The sequence below is a fragment of the Ahaetulla prasina genome, chromosome 10, assembly GCF_028640845.1.
Source record: "Ahaetulla prasina isolate Xishuangbanna chromosome 10, ASM2864084v1, whole genome shotgun sequence".
Classification (NCBI taxonomy): domain Eukaryota; kingdom Metazoa; phylum Chordata; class Lepidosauria; order Squamata; family Colubridae; genus Ahaetulla; species Ahaetulla prasina.
Genome location: NC_080548.1, coordinates 4,326,893 through 4,346,802, shown reverse-complemented (window position 1 = coordinate 4,346,802; position 19,910 = coordinate 4,326,893). Strand labels below are relative to the sequence as shown.

Here is a 19,910-nt window from a genome sequence, read left to right as displayed (position 1 = left end):
ACTTACTGGAATGGTTTAAATGAACATTTGAATTGGACATTATTTGGAAAGAAAAAAGAAAAAAGAGACATTATATAGAATAGAATAGAATAGAATAGAATATAATAGAATAGAATAGAATTTTATTGGCCAAGTGTGATTGGACACACAAGGAATTTGTCTTGGTGCATATGCTCTCAGTGTACATAAAAGAAAAGAAAACTGAGGAAAAGCATTCTTTAACAACAAAAGGATTTAATTGAAGAAGAGGAAGTAATTATCTTTGTGGATTAACAATTGACATGCTGAAAGTATTTTGGTAGTTCTTTCCTTAAGTTTGCCTTGTTTAGATCTCCCAAAACAATGGCCAGTGAATCAGGGTGTTTGGCTTCAGCCTCCATGATTTGGTCAGCTAGAGTTCGTAATGCCTCGTTTACACAGGCTTGTGGTGGGACATAAACAGCAATTAGAAGAAATATATAGATTATTGTAAAAGGAAGTAAGCAAGGATGAAATGAAGTGTATGTAAGAAGCAAAAAAGAAGGAATATACTGTTTAATGTAAAATGGAGAAGTAGATGAAATGTGAAAGATAAAATGGGTTATATGTTTTGTTGTCTGAGGATCTATGGATTGGAGAGAACAATAGTGGATGGTAAAGAAATATGTTTTAAATATTGGAGAAGAACAAAGAAATTAATTGAAATTAAGATATAAAACTGAAAAGTTAGCAAATGAATTGCTAGAACTTTCTATTTCAAAAGGTGCGAGAATCGTTTAAGGAAATAAAGAAGCGGAAGAATGGTTAGAATGTAAAAAAGGAAAAATATGAGTGAGAAGCAAGAGGAGCAAGAATTTAATGTTGAAAAGGAAATAATTGAAGATAAAAACATAGATGATTACACTGGGATTGACAGTGACAGAATAAAAATGGATAGCAGAAAGGAAATTAAAAATAATAAATTCAAAATCCTTTCTCTTTAAATTGATAACATGGAGAGTTGGGAGCATGAGTATGAAGAATTAAGGAGATGTTTCAAAAGGTGGGTGTATAAATTATATTTTATATTTTTCTCATTCTGACTTTAAAAGACATCTATCAAGCCTGAAGCTCATCTTAGCCGTTCATTGTTTATATTAAGAATAGACTCCAAAACAGAAAGAGGTGGAAGTATGGAAGGGTTTTCCTAAAGTCTACCACCATTTCTACGGTTTTGAGTGTGTTCAGTTCCAGATTGTTTTGGTTGCACCACAAGGCTAGTCGTTCGACCTCTCGTCTATATGCGGATTCGTCATTGTCTCGAATGAGACCAATCACTGTTGTGTCATCTGCGAACTTCAGTAGCTTAACAAATGGATCATTGGAGATGCAGTCATTGGTATACAGAGAGAAGAGAAGTGGGGAGAGCACACAGCCTTGGGGGGGCCCTGTGCTAATTGTACAGGTATTTGATGTGATCTTGCTTAGCTTCACCTGCTGCTTCCTGTTTGTTAGGAAGCTTGTGATCCACTTACAAGTCTGTTCCGGTACCTGTAGCTGGTTTAGCTTAGTTAGAAGAATGTCTGGAATGATGGTATTGAATGCTGAACTAAAGTCACCAAAAAGGACCCTTGCATAGGTCTTTGGAGACTCAAGATGTTGTAGGATGTAGTGCAGAGCCATATTAACAGCATCATCTGTTGATCTATTTGCTCGGTATGCAAATTGCAAGGGGTCTAACAGCGGATTCGTGATGGTTTTCAGGTAGGAAAGCACTAGCCTTTCAAAAGGTTTTCATGACTACAGATGTTAGAGCAACTGGTCTGTAGTCATTCAGTTCCTTGATGGTGGGCTTCTTGGCACTGGGATGATGGTAGGCGTTTGAAGCAAGAAGGAACATAGCACATCTCTAGTGATTTATTGAAAATATGGGTGAAGATGGGGGCCAATTGGTCAGCACAGACTTTAAAGCAAGAAGGAGTTATCTTGTCTGGGCCTGGAGCTTTTCCTGGCTTTTGTCTGTGAAATAGGTCCTGCACTTCCTTTTCTGTGATCACTAGGGTTGTGAACCCAATGAAATGGGGTCAGTTGTAGGAGGCTTGGCTGTTGTTGGTGTGTCTGAGATGGGGTTGTGGAGATAGGTGGCTGTAGTTTCCTTTCAAACCTGCAGTAAAACTCATTCAGGTCATCTGCCAGTTGTTGATTACCTTCAGCCTGGGAAGGAGGTTTGCCATAGCCGGTGATATTTTTAAGAGTTTTCCACATGTTTGCTGGTTCATTTGCTGAAAATTGATTCTTTAGCTTTTCAGAGTAGCTTCTTTTTGCTGCTCTTATCTCCCTTGTTAGTGCATTTCTGGCCTGATTGTACAGCATTTTATCACCTTTTCTGTAGGCTTCCTCTTTGGAATGTCGTAGCTGCTTAAGTTTAGGTGTAAACCAAGGTTTGTTATTACTGTGTATTCGCAAGTTCCTTGTAGGTACACATAGGTCTTCACAGAAGCTGACATATGATGTTACAGTATCTGTGAGTTCATCCAGGTCTGCAGAGGTATCTTTAAAATATTCCAATCAGTGCAGTCAAAACATGCCTGTAGCTTTAATTCTGATTCCTCCGTCCAGGTTTTCACTGATTTAATTATTGGTTTTATGGCTTTAAGTCTTTGCCTGTAAGCAGGTACAAGGTGAATCATGCAATGATCAGAGTGTCCTACAGCTGCACGTGGTAAAGACCGATAGGCATCTTTTAGTGTTGTGTAGCAGTGGTCTAGAGTATTCTTGCCTCTGGTGGGACAATTGACATGCTGAAAGTATTTTGGTAGTTCTTTCCTTAAGTTTGCCTTGTTTAGATCTCCCAAAACAATGGCCAGTGAATCAGGGTGTTTGGCTTCAGCCTCCATGATTTGGTCAGCTAGAGTTCGTAATGCCTCGTTTACACAGGCTTGTGGTGGGACATAAACAGCAATTAGAAGAAATGAGGAAAATTCACGAGGCGAATAGTAAGGTTTGCAGTTGATAATTAGAGTCTCTAAATTGTTGTCACAGAATTTGTAAATTATGTTAAAATCTTGACTTGAATATGGACTTGAATTTGAATTATACATAAGCTAAAATAATATATCCAAAAATCCTTTCTCTTTAAATTGATTAACATGGAGAGTTGGGAGCATGAGTATGAAGAATTAAGGGAGATGTTTCAAAAGGTGCGAGAATCGTTTAAGGGAAATAAAGAAGCGGAAGAATGGTTAGAACGTAAAAAAAAAAAGGAAAAAATATGAGTGAGAAGCAAGAGGAGCAAAAATTTAATGTTGAAAAGGAAATAATTGAAGATAAAAAACATAGATGATTACACTGGGATTGACAGTGACAGAATAAAAATGGATATGGGGAAGTATCTCAAAAAAGGAGAGAGGAGAAGGAAATGGGAAAACATTGAGGGGGGAAACTAAAAGAGTAAAAATTAGAGAAAGGAGGCAGAAAGCAAGATACAAGAAAAAGATGATAAGAGAATGAGAAAAAGGGAGGAAAACATTAAGAAATGGAATTTTGGAGAGACTGAAAGAAAATAGTTAAAAGGGGAAGAAAAATGGATAGCAGAAAGGAAATTAAAAAATCAATAGGTTGATTTAAGGGAAGGATATTAGTAGTAGAAACCGTATGTAAGAAGTAACTTAGAAGAAATATATAGATTATTGTAAAAGGGAAGTAAGCAAGGATGAAATGAAGTGTACGTAAGAAGCAAAAAAGAAGGAATATACTGTTTAATGTAAAATGGAGAAGTAGATGAAATGTGAAAGATAAAATGGGTTATATGTTTTGTTGTCTGAGGATCTATGGATTGTAGAGAACAATAGTGGATGGTAAAGAAATATGTTTTAAATATTGGAGAAGAACAAAGAAATTAATTGAAATTAAGATATAAAACTGAAAAGTTAGCAAATGAATTGCTAGAACTTTCTATTTCAAAAGGTGGGTGTATAAATTATATTTTATATTTTTCTCATTCTGACTTTAAAAGACATCTATCAAGCCTGAAGCTCATCTTAGCCGTTCATTGTTTATATTAAGAATAGACTCCAAAACAGAAGCTAGTAGAATTCAGCCTTGTGTGAAAACAACACACTGTAAGCCGCCCTGAGTCTTCGGAGAAGGGTGGGATATAAATGTAAATAATTAAAAAAAACACCTTTTATTCTTTCCAAGACCAGCAGATGAAATATGAAAGATAGAATGGTTTATAGGTGAAAATCTTTCAAATAATTGAAAGTGAGATATAAAATTGAACAAAATTGAAATGTTAGTAAATGATGTATGCTAATAAAAGAGAAAAATTATTGACGTGGGAGTAAGAATTTAAAGAAAATAAGAGGTGGAAGGTTGAACTAACTAAAAGGTTGTAAGGTAAAAATGGAATAAGTTGAAATACATTGTTAATAATTAAAAATTTATGAAGGGAATTCTGAGAAATATACTCAATCAATGGAAGAAAAACCGGGGTTGTCTGTGAAAAATACTGAATTGAAAATGAATACAGCAATACAGAGAGATAAGAAAGAGTAGAGAAACGGAAGAAAGGGAGAAGGGGAGAGAGAAGAAAAGAAAGGGAAGAGGGGAGGAAAAAAGGGAGGGGAAATAAGAGTAGGAGAGAAGGTAAGATAGGGAGGAAGAAAGGAGGAGGGGGAGAAAGGAAGGAGAAATAGAGAAGGAGTAGGAGAGGAGGGAAGAAAGTAGGAAAGATAAAAGAAGGGAGGGAGAGGAAAGAGAAAGAGAAGAAAGATTGCTGTAAAACAAAAAAGATGAAATGGAAGAAAGGCTACCCCAAACATGTTTGAACCTATCAGGATAAAAACTGAATTATCTAAAAAATAATAAAAGAGAATATATATATTAGTAAAAATGGAGAAATTAGAACTTGAGGGCGAAAGAAGATGTGGTTTATATAATAACAAGCATAGAAATATTAAGATATGATTAAAAATATGGAAAAAGAACATTTTGGCAGAAATTGTAACTAAGTAAAATGTATTTGGATATGTTAAGCAGTATAAGATATAATATGGCCAATACCCTGTTCATAAAATATGGGGAGGCTGGGGGTTGTGGAGAAAAAAAAATCAATAAAAATTGATTCAGAAAACCTGAATGTCCTTGAGGAGGAGTCCCAAACCTCCTGTTCGTGACGAGGTGCAAACCAGGCAACACTAGTGGACAGGTGAGCTTGCGAAGCTGCGTTTGCACAAGCATCATGGGCTAATCCATCCCCTCTCATCACCACCCCGTCGCCGGTCCGCCAAAGCAGAACGGTTGGGGGCGGCTGTCCTACAGAGCACTGTATTGTCTACACGTTAATGCTGAAGGAGGCGTTTGAAGAAAGGGACCAAGCGCAGTAAAGTGAAAGTTTTATTTTTATGTTTAGCCCTAAAATGCTGTTCAAATGAGAAGAGCCGATTCTGCCTGGAGCGTCACCGTAAAGTAGGCCAAGCCCATGAGCCCAGCTGCATCTCTGCAAGGCATCGGAAATGGCAACTATTTCTTCTCCGCTACAGAAGCAGGTCTCCACCCTGAGTAGTAAAGAACGAGCCACCAACGATTGATTCCTCCTAGCCACAAAATTCCTGGAAGACCCCCCAGCCCATCTCTAGTTCTCCTTTTGGCAAAACCAGGCCATAGAAACAGGCGCCGCCCTACCTGCTCTTCTAAAAGAGAAAGTGGACCCCTTAAGGGCAGGAAATCCTTTTTATGTGAGATGCCTTCAAGAAGTGAGCTCCAGGTTGGGGAAGAGTCACACAATCCTGCAAGTGGGGCTCAGCCCCCAGGGCAGGCGCCAAGTCCCGGGGCCTTGGAAGAGCAGGGTCGGCCCGGAGCTCTTCCCGGGGGATCCTTCACTGGCGGTGAGCGAAGCGGCCGCTTCCCGCTCTCACCTGTCCTCCAGGAAGAAGGCGGCTTTCAGCAACGTTTCTGGGCAAGGGAAGAAAAAACGGTTTGGGTGGAACATCTGCCAACACAGCTCCCCGGTTCACGCCTGGCTTCTTCCTCCAGGAGCTCCGAGGCGCAGCTTCCTTCCTTCCTTCCTTCCTCGCCAGAACCAAGCTGGGTCGGTCGGGCTGCGCCTGAAGGGAGCCAGGAGCGTCCCTGGGCCCCCAAGACCCCACCCCACCCGCCGCCCTCCTGCCAGGCGCCCAAGGCCGGTGCGAGGCCTCCGTCGGGCGGTTACCTTCCACGCGGTCTCCTCGCTGCCCGTGTTGCATTATCCGCTCCCAGGCCTCGGGGGCCGCCTGCAGCCCCGCCACGTCCCGGTAGCTCAGCGAGAGCAGCAGCAGCCGCGCTTCCAAGTACCTGCGGCAGCTCAGTTAAGGAGGCCTCGGCCGGCAGCCCCGCCTCGCCCGCCCGCCCGCCCGCCCGCAGGAGGAGGAGGAGGAGGAGGGAGCCGCAGCGAAGGATACACGGCGTGGTAGAGCGCCTCCGCGTCCAGCAGCCCTGCCGCCAAGTCGGCCCAGGCCGGGGAGGGCGCGCGGGGCTGCGGGTCGGGCCCCCCGAGCGCCAGCAGCGGCACCAGGCACGCGCCGACGGCATCCCGAGCCTCCCGCAGCGCCGGCCTGCCGAGAGAAGGGAGAGGAGGGAGGCGGCGGCCCAGCAGCGGGGAAACGGGGAGGGAGGGAGCGGGGCCGCCCTTACAGCTTCTCCCGGCGCAGCTCCTCCAGCAGGGCCTCCATGGCCGCCCGCTGCTTCAGCCGCAGCCGCTCCGGCAGCCCCGCCAAGGCCCGCAGCGGCGTCTCCTCGAAGGACACCCTCCGCGCCGCCTCCGCCTGCCGGCCCACGTTGCCCAGGGCCCGCAGCAGCGGCAAGCAGGCGGCCAGAGTGTCCCGCCAGCCCCGGTGCTGCTCACGGAGGACGCGCAGCCCCGACCGGAGGCCGCCCCGCAGCCGCCCCGCTTCCTCCGCCATCATCGCCGCCACCCGCCGGCCCGGCCCGGCCCGGCCCCTGCCCCGCTGCCATTGGCGGGCGGCCCGATTCCTTGAGCTGTCGCCGCTGACTATTGGCTCCTATTTAAGGGATTGTCCAATAGGACGCCAGGATCACAGCCACTGGCATTAAGCCCAGTTTCACCCTGTTTCAACCTCTACTACAGCTGGGTTGTTTGTTTGTTTTTGCCTAAGTGTAAAAAAACCTTCAACTGTAACCGACGATTATTCTGTTACTAAAGGAACAGGAGGTCGTAAGCCTGCACCTTGCCTAGGAACAAGCTGTCTTGTTGCAACTTCTCCTGAGCGACACCTTCATGAATTGTGGCATCCTGAAAGTTAGTTTGGGTGAAACAGAAGCAATCTGACCTTGAACATTCATAATTCCTCAAAACAAGCTGATTTTTCATCTTATCTTTGCCTCAGAAAAATGCTCAAATCCACAAAGTGGCACCAAGATTATGTTTTTGGTATCATAATGTACATGTGCTTGTTACATTAATTGTAATGTTGGGGGAAATTACAGTAGCCTTTCCATAAATGCATAGGTGTGCCTTGTTTTATGGAACTCTGGATGCAGAATTCCAGATGTGGTCTAACAAAGCAGTAGAAAGCTGCAGTATACTTCACATGTACTGCAGTGGCTTATTTGGTAGCTGCAGGACACTGCTGGCTAGGACTCCTGAATCCTGCTGTTTAGCCAGATATTCTAAACCCCCGATTTTGGTTTTTGTTGCCTAATTAGTTTTCTCAGCAGTTAATTGCATTTTTTTGGATAGGGCCCAGTATTCAGGTTTGTCAAGATCCTTTTGCATCTTGACCCAATCCCTAGTCCATGGACCCACATCAGTCTGCTCTGCAGCATGCTGGAAATCGGGCTGCGCAAACAAAGCCAAGTCCCATCCACAGGATGCAGGCAGCACATGAAACCACGCCTCTTCCGCTCAGCAGAAAAACCTCTCTCCATGGAACTGGTCCCTGGTGCCCAAAAGGTTGGGAGCAGCTGTTCTAAAGCACTGACTTTTTGAACTCATTTACAGTGAATAATGTCCTACAATTTTAAAGAATCTATTATTGACTTGTATTCCTAATCTATCTTTTACACTTTTAGTAGGTTGGACTGTTTTTTCCTTTTGTGTAAAGACACATGCAAACAATGAAATAAGCAGTTCTGTTATCTCCCTGTCACCTCCTTGCCATCTTCTCTCATTAGTGGACTGATCATTTCCTTTTTTGTTTCTACATGTTGAAAGAAACTTTTAAAATTATTTAAAAGTTATTTGCAAGTCTTCTTTCATTCCGAGTCTTAGCTTTCCTGACTTTATCTTTGCAGATTCTGGCTATATGCTGGTATTGTGCTTTAGTTATGTTTCCTTCTTTCCACTTTTATACTTTTCAGTTTATCAGAAAGTTTTTTATGTAATCTTGCTGCTTTCTTCTGTCATTTCCTCTTTTTCAGTGTACTATGCTAGACTGAGCTTTTATATTTTTCAGAGTTTCTCAAGTTTCTTGTTTTCCCCTTAACAATTTCCATCCATGGAAATCTTCCCAAGCTCCAAGTTTGTTGAAATCTCTACCTGTTGGGAGAAAGTTTTCTGCTAGTTCATCAGGAACTTGTTTGATATCCCACTGGTGTGGTTTGTTTCCCAGTTGATGTCAAGGTAGTTAAAGTTCCCCATTACTCTTGTAGTGTACTCTTCAAATTTTGACTTGACCATTCAACAACAAAGTTACAATGGCCTTGGAAAAAATGACTTATCACCTATCTTTGAAGTTGCAACTGTTGCACTCCCATTGTGCAGATGACCACTCACATATATGATGATTGCAATTTACAACCTTCCCAGCCAACTTCTGACAAGCAAAGTCAAGTGGAAAATCTGGATTCACATGATGACTCACTTAATGATTGCATCACTTAGCAACTAAAGTCTGGTCTCAACTGTGGTTGTTAATCAAGGACTACCTGTACCTGCCTCATTAGTCAGACTTATCTGCCAAGACCTTGAATTGGCTGACCATTGAGTAAGGAGCAATTGACTCCAATAAACCTCATCAAAGGGAAAAACTGGGAGCATTAAGAAGCCCAAAGATAAAACAATCATGTTGAAGGGTTGTGAATGGCAAAGTTTTGCCCCACCTGAGGCTCTTCCTTATCCCTGCACTCAAATATGTTCCCAACTTTCAGTTTTGGAAACACTAAATATTATGGTTGACAGAGCTAGTTTTGTATGATTTTAAGGCACCAAGGTGGAAAATGGGAGACCATGAGTTCTACTCCTACCTTAAGCACAAAACCTGCTGGGTGTTTTTGAGCCAGTCACTGTCTCTCAGCCCTAGAAAGAAGGAAGCAGTAGCAAACCACTTCAGAAAAATGTTACCCAAAAAACTACAAGGGCTTCTTCAGAGAGTTGACATGACTCAAGACCGACTTGAAGACATGGTACATCACTGCTTTTTCTGGAAGATGCATCTTTTATTTTCCTCTGTACCCCAAAAGAGAGTTTGGACTCTGCAGGAAATCCTAAACTGGAAAGTTTCCCCAGCCTTCCCTTATTCTTCAGCCAGATCTGTCTATCAAATTTATTTGCTGCCCATCCAGATCTGTCTGTCAAATTTATTTGCTGCCCATCTTACCCCAGGGTAACTCTAGGCAGCTCACAATATTAAATTCTATTTTACACTAAGTTTTTTACTAATATGTTACTGCTAGTTAAGAGTCCCAAAACTATAAACATATACTTAGTCTGGCTTCTTTCCTTCCAAAAGAAGATTGTCTGTTTGTTATATTCTAGTATTAGGAATGCCAATTCTGCTTATTATTTCAATAAAATAAAATCACCTGTTTCATTTCAGGCAGCAGTTCAGCAGAAAAAGGGTCAGAAGAGGGACAAAGAATGGCTGTTAATGCAAGCTGTACTTCAGACTTCAGGAACCGCTGCCTTCACTTCCATTTTAGATGTTATTTTCAGAGCATATGGAATAGTGTGCACTTGCATCTATCTATAATCCACATCCTGGAGGATAAAGACATTGCAAAAACCTATCGTCCAGTTAAGACAAATTTATTCATTCTGCAGTAATTGTTATGAGGTTTGAGAAAACTATTCTCATTCAGCAGCTTAGTTTTTTCTGTAACAAGCCATTCAAGGTTAACAGTCAATCCCAATTTTAAAGTCTTTTTGAATTATCCACATTCTTATCTTGGCAGAAAATCTGTCACTGACTCCCCCCTCCAAGTGTTTTTCTGATTTTCCAAACTACTTTATTGCCTTGGGATTTTTGGTGGTCTCCTATCCATGCAATAATTAGGTTCAACCCTAATTAGACCTTGTTTTTATAGGGGGGGAAATGCCACATAAATTGCATACAGTTTTCATTTAATGACTTTGGTCCTACTGTTAGGATATGAGAAGGGGTCAACAAAGATAGCTGCACCCATTTATTTAGTCCTCTGTATTCAACCCTCCCACATTATTCAATGTGTTCAACTGAACTATTCATATCCAAATGTTCAAATGATCCCGCTGCAGGATCTGATTTCAGTTCACATAAGCTTGCTTCTTTAGACAGAGTAGGAAAAGTTAGTCTGTGTGACAAACCAGATGTAGAAATGCTTCAGGCAATCAGAAATCTTTAAGACTTTAAGAAGTCTTAAAGGAAATTCAGCCATTTGGCCACAGTCCTCAAAGTCACAAATTGGACAATTTCTGAAGCTGCAACAGCATCGAGGATGTCACCTAAGGGAGAGTCTCTTTGAAATCATAATGGTCACACAAACATTTTGCTTTCTTGGCTGGAAAAAACCTGACAGTTCTTCAGTGCCCTCAAGGTCCAATATTTCAATCTCCAGACACCTCAGCTCTCAATCCATACTTGGAGGCCAGGACTTCAAGAGTTTGAGTAAGTGCACTGGAAAAAAATGAAGAGATAATTACAAAATAGAGTCAGGGAAGGAGGGGGATTCCTGCTGTAATATTCTGGAATGCAATGAGAACTATCACAGTATAGTACAATAACTTGGGTTTCCCCAGTCCACAAGGTATGTGAGAAATGAGAAGCCTGCTTAAGTGCATCTACCGTATTTTTCGGAGTACAGTAGATGCCCCCCACAAGAGGGTGGAAATGTTGGTGCATCTTATACACCAAACACAGCCATTCAAAATGACACTATAGAGCACCGCACACCAGAACAACTAGACACAAGAACAGTTTTTTCCCCAAACGCCATCACTCTGCTAAACAAATAATTCCCTCAACACTGTCAAACTATTTACTAAATCTGCACTGCTATTAATCTTCTCATCATTCCTACCACCCATCTCCTTTCACTTATGACTGTATGACTGTAACCTTGTTGCTGGTATCCTTAAGATTTATATTGACTGTTTCCCTATGACTATCATTAAGTGTTGTATCTTATGATTCCTGACAAATGTATCTTTTCTTTTATGTACACCGAGACAAATTCCTTGTGTGTCCAATAAAGAATGCTATTCTATTCTATTTTGGCCTCCCAAAACCCTGCCCGGCTCGTCCTATTTTTTGCAAAAATGGGATGCACAGAGGGTTTGGGAAGTCTGCAGAGTGCTCCTGGGGGCTGGGGAGGGCAAAAACATGACACATGGAGGGTTTGGGAGGCCAAAAATGAGTCTTGCAAAAATTAGCATTTTTGCCCTCCCCAGCCTCCAGAAGCAATCTGCAGGCCACCCACACTCTGCGCACCCCATTTTTGTGAAAAATGGGTCCGTTTTTGGCCTCCCAAACCCTCTGTGCATCCCATTTTTGCAAAAATGGGATACACAGAAGGTTTGGGAGGCCTGCAGAATGCTCCTGGGGGCCAGGAAGGGCAAAAATGTCTTTTTCTTGTTTACCTCTTCAAAATCTTGGTGTGTCTTCTACTCGGGTCCGTCTTATAATCCAAAAAATACGGTATTTTGCATCATCAACTCTTTTGGACCATAAAAATGCTTCTCCTTCATAAGAAGCAATTGTAAGCTACTTAACAACCCTAAACTAATGTGTTGCTTACCATCCTGCTCGAATAACCTTGTATTTTCCAGAGATGGAGAGATCAACCACAGTTGAGCCTAGCCGACACTCAGGACTACAGTCATCCCCCGTTGGACCCCCATCGATGACCAGTGAAAGATGAGGCCAAAGCTCCTGGAATTCCTGAAGAAAAGATACATAAGAAATTAGTTCCTAGAACCTGCTTAATATACTTCACAGGAAATATTATTGAGGGTGGTGGATGGACAGCCAGAAGCATGGGAAAGGCAGGCAGGATTCTGTTCAAAGCAAAAGGTTGAAACTGTGCCTGCCCAATCTAAAAACAGAATGTCTGCTAAACACCCCCATTTATTGAGATGTGCAATGGATGGGGCACCTCTCCTTTGGAATAGCTCCTCCTGGCCCCAAACAAGTAAAGAAAAACATGGCTCTTTTGAAAGTCCTTTGGGATTTGAATGTTGTAGAGATCCCTATGCCAAGAATACTGCATTGTGGGAAACAGAGCTGTATTGTTTTTACAGAATTGTAAGAAAACATGTTGGCCTGTGAACAAAATACATTGTTATATGTTTCTAATCTCATGAGCTAGGCTGAAGTCTGAAAACTGTACGTAGGAGCTAGGATTAGAGGCCTCTGCTATGTTAGAAACTGGCCATAACCAGAATTTACTGATATGATAGTTACTCTAAAGACAACCCCTAGGAACTAGGACCATAAAGAAAATTCGTAAATAAGGGTAGGGTGAGATAGAATTAGTGTAGCAGGAGATGTAATCAGGGGCAGAGATAATGTATTCATTTTAGACACTTTAGATAGGTTGTGACATTATTGCTAAGCCAATGAAGAAGAGGTGGGAGGTAAATTTGTAATGGTACCAGGGAATATAAGGCAAATGCACTGATGATTTAGGGTGTGTCCACTGTACCTGTGTGTGTGTGGTCCACCCGCTTTGCAAACATTACTATTGCTTTCTTTTGGAAGTTTTGGCTGGTGATTGTTTATTTCCGAACTAGACAACGAATCCCACAGTATTAATTATTGCTATACACTGTGATTATTGCATTGGCTCTTGTTTGCATTAAATCAATCAATGAACAAGAAGGTACAGAGCAAAGTTAGGTTCAGTCCAGAACCACAAGGTATAAGGCTGGCGAGTTCCAGACCACATCAAGCAAACTTCTCACAAGCAAGCACTTTTCTATAAACGCCTGAGGGCCTCAAGGCCCAGGAGTAGCTCCAAACATGCTGAGGGGCCCAGAGCCCTTCTTACCGTGACGGTGAGGCTGCTCGCCCTGTCGCTGACGTTGGCGCTGGTTAAAGCCAGAGGACCGTCACAGGCCTTGGCCAGCTCCCTGAGGAAGTGGTGATTGGGGACACGGACGCCCACCAGCTGCAGGAGGGGGAGAGAGAAGCGCGCTGCTAAAGGGAGGCGGCCGCTCCACCCCCGGGGGAGAAATCGCCCAGCCCCAGGAGCGCAGCCCGCCCGCCCGCCGGCCGCTCACCGGCGTGAAGGGGTTCAGGTCGGCGTTGAGGGCGTCCGAGCGCGGCAGCACCAACGTCACGGGACCGGGCAGGAGATCACGCAGCAGCTCCTCGGGCACCGGCGCGTGGCAGTACCTGTGGGCGAAGAGGGCTCAGCGGCTGGGGCGCCCTCCCTGCCGCTCCCCGCCGCTCCCGGCCCGCGTACCTGTGCACCTGCTCGACGTCGCCCAGGCAGATGGCCAACGGCTTAGCGGCGGGGCGCCCCTTCAGCCGGTACAGGGCCTCGACGGCCGCGGAGTTCTGCGCCAAGCAGGCCACGCCGTAGACCGTGTCGGTGGGCACCGCCACTAGCCCACCCTCGCGTAGAGCCGCCACAGCCCGCGCCCGCGCCGCCTGGCCCGCGGCCTCGGCCAGGGAGACGCGCCGCTCGGCGCCCGCGCAAGGAGAGAGCGGCGGCCCCCGCGTCACCGGGCCCGCCAGCATGGCCCACAGCCCCCGCCGCCTCAAGCCGCCCGGCATCCGCGGCTCTTCCGGCGCCGATGACGCACTTCCGGTGCCCCGCCCCGCCACCGAGAGGCACGGCCCGAGCGGCGCCCCGCCATCCTCCCCCTTCCTGGAAGAGGCGCTGCTCTAGCCGGAGAAAGGCGCCGTCGAGTTCGACTCTTCAGGCTGCCTCGTGACTCATTTCCTATTTTTCACCGGGGAACAGCAAGAAGTTCAACTGCTTCGCTTGCCGGCTTTGTTACAGCACATCAGTTTGCAATCCCTCCTTTTTTTATATAAAAAGTTTTTTATTTTTTCTTTTCTCATACACATATTATAGATGTACGTTTTCTTATTCATAGATAATCATACATATTCTCTCTAAAGAAAACCTTTTAATTACATTTGGAGTTGCTCTTCTACCCTTTCTTTCCCTCCGTTCTTCTCTTTTCCTACCTTCTTCCTCCTCCTCTCCTTCCTCATACCTCCTTCCCTTTCCTCTCCCCCCACTCTTCTCTTTCCCTCCTTTCCCACCTTCTCTCCTACTCCTATCCCCTAACTTATCTTCCCCTCCTTCTCCTTCACCTCCTCTATCTTACCTTCTATTCCTCTCTTCTTTCTTTCTTCTTTGATGTATGATATTTCCCTTGTTTGGTATCCAAACAACTCCAATCTTCTGATAATATATACTTTCTTTTCTATTTTACCCAATCCATCATTTCATACATTTATATCTATAATCGTCTCTTCTGTAGGAATTTAGCACCCACCCCCCTCCTAGAAGAATGAAATATTTTAGAAAATATTAAAAAAGGCAGAATATATTTCCCTGGATGAGAAATGGAGAAACATGCTTTAAAGACAAAGCAGCTCCCTGCAACTTCCTGCCACCCCCCACCTTTGTCAATGGGCAATTAAGGCTTCAGCCTAGCTCACTCATTTCCCCGAACCTTTGTCAATGGGTCAGAGGTAGAAACTCAATCCCCCCACCTTTGTTAATGGACCATCATTTGCAACACAATAGAACAGAAACTCATCACATGGCAAGGCTCAGGCAAGCTTGAGAGACAACCTACAAACCTAGCTAAGACTCCCACCCCCTGGGAGTCTTGATAGCCAATCAGGATACTCTTCCTGTGCCCCAGAAAGTTCAAAGCTCAGAAAAAGCATAAAGCCAGGGAGCACACAGGATCTCAGCCCTTTTCTGTTCAGGAACTCAAGCCATGTGATCCTGACCACCATTAAACCATCTTTCCAAGCAGTCTCCATATTTCCAGTGTCTTTGTCCCCACTTGGAACTGAACCCAGATGGATATTTCTTCCAACACTTCTTTGCCCCCCATCCCCCTTTTCCATTTACTCTGGCGATATCTGGGTTTCTATTTCTTCATAACCGTTTTTCTCATTTATTTTCCATTTATTAACATTGTTTATCTATTGCAGGGGTGTCCAAAGTTTTTTGAGTGAGGGCCAAATACAGAAAAATAAGCAAAGGCCCGGGCCACGGGGGGGTGGGTGGGGGTGGGGGGCTAAAATTTTTTGTACCAGTTCTGTGGGCGTGGCTTATTTTGGGGTGTGGCTTGGTGGTCATGTGACTGGTGGGCGTGGCTAACTCCTCATGTGACTGAGTGGATGTGGCTATGGGCATAGAAACCTAAATACATAGAGACCTAAATACTGACAGCGGCTACCAGTAATCCTCGGCTTGCAACCACTCATTTAGCGACCAATACAACAGCACTGAAAAAAGTGACTTACCACCAGTCTTTGCATTTATGACCTTCGCAGCATCCCCAGTTACATCAAAAGTCAAGCTTTTGGCAACCAGCATGTATTTACTGGGGATTTTCCGCCGTCCGTCGCGAACTCTCTTCCCACTGAGGGAGACACAGCAGCCAATGGAGGGACTCTGGGGAGGCCCAGGCGAGGCCCGCACCGCTTCCTCGCAGCCACTCAGGTGTGCCACGCGGCTCCCACCCAGGCCAGAAAGGGACGGGGCTAACTAGGGGGCGAGAGTGGGCGGGCACCGGCCCCTCCTCCGAACGCCGAGTGGCGGCGCGGAGCGGCAGGCGCGGCGGCCAATGGGGCGGGCGAGCTCGGCGCGTCACGGGCGGCACACGGGCCCGCGGCTGAGGTAAAGCGGAGCGTGTGGCGGGCGCGCGGCGCTGCTTCAGCAGCGCATGGAGGCGATGCCTTGCCGCGACCGGCGTGGTGGGCCCGGCGGGGCAGAGGCCGGGATGCCGGCGGCGGCGGCGGGCCTCGGCAGCTGCGCCGCCGACCCGGCCGGGCAGCGGTGACAGCCTGAGCCCGGACAGCAGCAGCAGCAGCGCCGGCGGCAGCCGATGCTGCTGCGCTGGCGGAACGGCTGCTGTGCGGGCGACGGGCGCCGAGGAGGCCACGGCCACGTCGGCGGCGGCGGCGGCGTCACGACTGGCCGGGTCGGCGGCGGCCCAGCTCAAACTCCTGCCCATGAACGACCAGATCCGGGGGCTGCAGACCATCATCCGCGACAAGTAGCGCCCCTGAGCGTGCAGAGCGCCGCGCCCGGATTGGATCCCGCGCGGGGCTGGGAAGCAGAGCGCCTCGCCTGCCTGGCTTCCGGGGCTGCAGCCCCGCGTGGGGACGATGGGCGTCGCCGCCTGCCCGCCTCTTCCTGTCTGGTGGGCCGGGCTGGAGCCATGGGCGTCCTGGGCGCCCCCTACAGCCCAGTGGCGGAATGGCCGGCCCGCAGCCCCGGGTAGGCGGGGATCGCCTCAGCGGAGCCACTCCGCATCTGCAACCGGGCGAGCGGCGGCTTCCTTGGGGGCCAGGACGGGGGCCGCACCCCACTGTCCACCGAGAATTTGCTGCGGGCCAATAAAAACTGACCCGTGGGCCGCAGTTGGCCCGCGGGCCGTAGTTTGGACACCCCTGATCTATTGTCTTTTATTTCTGTCTCTTTTCTAACCATACATAAAATCTTTTCCATGTCTTGTAATACACGGATTCCTCTTTATCTTTTATTCTTAAAGTTAATTATTCATTTCCGCACAGTCTAAGATCTTTTTTATTACTTCACCTTATGATGGGATTCTCTCTAACTTCCAATTTTGCGTAAATACAGTTCTTGCTGCTGTTATTACGTGAATAATTAAATACATTTCTTCTTTGCTATATCTTTCTGGCAAAATACCCAATAACAAAATCTCTGGCTTTAATTCTATAGATTTTTGTAGCATTTCCTTTAACCACGTCTGTATTCTAAACCAATATTTTTTTGCTTCTATACATGTCAACCACATATGATAATATGACCCCGGCAAATTCGAGCCTTTCCAACATTTAGCTGATTTATCTTTAAACGTTTTTGCTAGCCTTTCTGGTGGAATGTGCCATCTATAAAACATTTTATATAAGTTTTCCTTATATGCCGTTGCCATTGTCAATTTATAATTCCCATAGTTGTTGCCATTTCTCTAATTCTATTGCATAACCAAATTTTTTTGCCCAAGTTATCATTGTCTCTTTTACTTCTTCATCTTCTAATCTAACTTGCAATAAGTAATTATACAATTTTTTAATCATTTTTTAATCCTTTCCAATCAATATCTGATCCAACTCTGATTCCCCCAGATTAAAACCATATTGTTTCAAGCAGGGGTGAAATCTAAAAATTTTCCCTACCAGTTCTGTGGGTGTGGCTTAATTGGTGGTGTGGCTTGGTGGTCAGATGACTGATTGGGTGTGGCCAATAACAATAAATGTTGGATAGCCATTTGTCTGAAATGGTGTAGGGTTTCCTGCCTCGGCAGGGGGTTGGACTAGAAGACCTCCAAGGTCCCTTCCAACTTTGTTATTATATTATATATTATATTATAAATAATAAAAATGAAAAACAAAGTATACAAAACAATAAGAGGTACCAAAAACCAATTTTCACACTTTACACACATACAACACAACACAACTGACTCACACACAATGTAAAAGCAGCTGCACTTCACCCAAAATGTCCCTTGCAAGAGGCAGGAACCTCACAGCGCCACAAAAAGCTCAAAAATCAACTTTCACACTTTACACACACACAAAGTGCCACATACAGCTTTGTGAGATTTTGTGTGTTTGTGTAGTTAGAGTGAAACACCACAGAAACAAACTAAATCTCAGAAACTTGCACAAATATTTTATTTTATTATATTTATTTTTTTAGATCAGGAGGCTCCAACCTTAGTAACTTTAAGGGTTTGTGGACTTCAACTCCCAGAGTTCCTCAGCCAGGAAATCTGCCTGAGGAACTCTGGGAGTTTAAGTCCACAAACCTTAAAGTTACTAAGGTTGGAGACTCCTGTTTTAGATAAAAGCAGCTAAATTTAAGTTTTCCTTAACTTTAAATTGCTGTCTAAAAAAAACCTCCTTAAAAAAACCCAATTAACTATTTTTAAAGCTCCCCCCCCCATTTACTTACCCAATTGGAGGCAGGCAGATTCAGTTGCTCACCGAGGAGATAGATTGCAGGCAGGCAGATTCAGTTGCTAGCTGATGCAACTGATTGCAGCAGCCGAAGCAAAGCAAGGCTTAGCGAGCCCAAAAGGAGCAGCAATGAGGCAAGTGGGGACATGGCGAGTGGGTGAGCATGGGCGGGGGCTGTTGTAAGATGTTGTAAAAAATGATTTTAAAAGCCTGTGATGATCAGGCAACTCAGCTGGGATCGCCAGAGGAAGAAAAGCTTTTAGAAGGCTCCTCTGATGATCCCAGCTGAAGTTGCCTGATCGCAGCCCAGAACCTCTTAAAACGATTGTTTTAACAACCCCTTCGGCCGAACACCTTATAAAAAACATGTTTTTTAAGGTTCTGGTGATCAGGCAATTCAGCTGGGATGCCAAAGGAGTCTTTTAAAACCTTTTTTTTTAACAACCTCTTCAGCCAAGAGGTTGTTAAAAAAAACTTTTAAAGGGTTCTGATGATCCCAGCTGAGCCACGCGGTCATCAAAAGCTTTTTTTTTACTTTTAAAGTATTTTTTCAGCTGAAGAAAAAATGCTTTTAAAAGTAAAAAAAAATAACCCTCTGATGATGGTGTGGCTCAGCAGGGGGCAGGGCTAGGGATTTTTGCTACCGGTTCTCCGAACCACCAGCCGCCATCGCTACCGGATCGGGTGATCCGGTCCGAACCAGGAGCATTTCACCCGTTTCAAGTCTTTATCATATCTTGATTGTATTTGCAATCTTGTGTACCATTCAGTCTCAATCCCTTGTTTTTCTAAGTCTTGCTTCTGTTTTAACTCTCCCTTCTCAGTTAAAATGTCTTTGTAATATACAATATTGTTCATGTTAATCATATCCGGATGTGTCAATGCTTCTATTGTTGAAAGCCACATTGGTATTTCCATGTAATGGGTTTTTTTTCACTCTCTCCCATATTGTTAACAAGCCATTTCTTACACAATGTCTCTGAAAATATCCATGTATCCTATTTTTGCCATATCATAGGAAAGCGTTCCAACCTAGTTGCAAATCATGTCCTTCCAAAATCAATAATCTTGTATTTCTCAATAAAATCCATTCTTTAACCCAGGTTAACATCGCTGCTTGATGATAAAGTTCCCAATTTGGTAGACCTTGCAATCCTAAGGGCATCACAACACTGGATAATTGAGGAAGCCAAAGAATGCCCAAAAGACAGTCACGAAGTCTTTTGTCAATTATACAAAAGCCTCTCATTGTGTCGAATCTGTCAAGCTATAGAAAGTGCTCAAAAGAATGGGAGTCCCAGGGCCAGCTTTTGTTCTGATGGGAAATGTCTATGCAGGTTAGGAAGCTGCAGTGCAAACAGAACACTTCGAAACAGACTGGCTCTATGTTGGGAGGCCTGGTTGCAATTCCTGACCCATACTGCCGTCCTCCCCAGCTCACACAGCTTGCCACCCAGCAGGGTCTCTTATACCCAGCAGGGTCTCTTACACTTACACCCCCCATCATGCTTTGTTCCACTTACTTCTTCTGAAGATCTCCTTTCAAAAGTCTGCCCAATTGAGGCC

The 19,910-nt window shown here is 44.9% G+C and overlaps 2 protein-coding genes across 7 annotated transcripts in view; both read right to left on the bottom strand.

Moving 5' to 3' along the window:
* The window catches only part of LOC131204184 (AFG2-interacting ribosome maturation factor-like), a 41,620-nt gene extending 34,650 nt beyond the window's left edge, over nucleotides 1–6,970 (bottom strand). For 2 of the 6 annotated variants that reach the window (XM_058195127.1, XM_058195126.1), the window contains exons 1-4: nucleotides 6,631–6,952; nucleotides 6,399–6,551; nucleotides 6,170–6,291; nucleotides 5,644–5,913 (exon numbers count right to left, since the gene is read on the bottom strand). In XM_058195127.1, the coding sequence (XP_058051110.1) occupies nucleotides 5,873–5,913; nucleotides 6,170–6,291; nucleotides 6,399–6,551; nucleotides 6,631–6,902 (588 nt within the window). In that variant the 5' untranslated portion in view covers nucleotides 6,903–6,952 and the 3' untranslated portion in view covers nucleotides 5,644–5,872. Of the gene's footprint in view, nucleotides 1–5,342; nucleotides 5,517–5,643; nucleotides 5,914–6,169; nucleotides 6,292–6,398; nucleotides 6,552–6,630 lie in introns of those variants that run through there. The other 4 variants (XM_058195125.1, XM_058195122.1, XM_058195123.1 and 1 more) reach the window with 4 other exon arrangements.
* A 2,996-nt stretch (nucleotides 6,971–9,966) lies between these two features.
* YRDC (yrdC N6-threonylcarbamoyltransferase domain containing) lies at nucleotides 9,967–13,972 on the bottom strand. The gene is made up of 5 exons (XM_058195129.1): nucleotides 13,618–13,972; nucleotides 13,433–13,547; nucleotides 13,201–13,320; nucleotides 11,950–12,092; nucleotides 9,967–10,829 (listed from the first exon to the last, which is right to left on the bottom strand). The coding sequence occupies exons 1-5, from the start codon at nucleotides 13,929–13,931 to the stop codon at nucleotides 10,760–10,762; spliced, it is 762 nt and encodes a 253-aa protein (XP_058051112.1). The 5' UTR covers nucleotides 13,932–13,972; the 3' UTR covers nucleotides 9,967–10,759.
* Nucleotides 13,973–19,910: the final 5,938 nt, after the last annotated feature.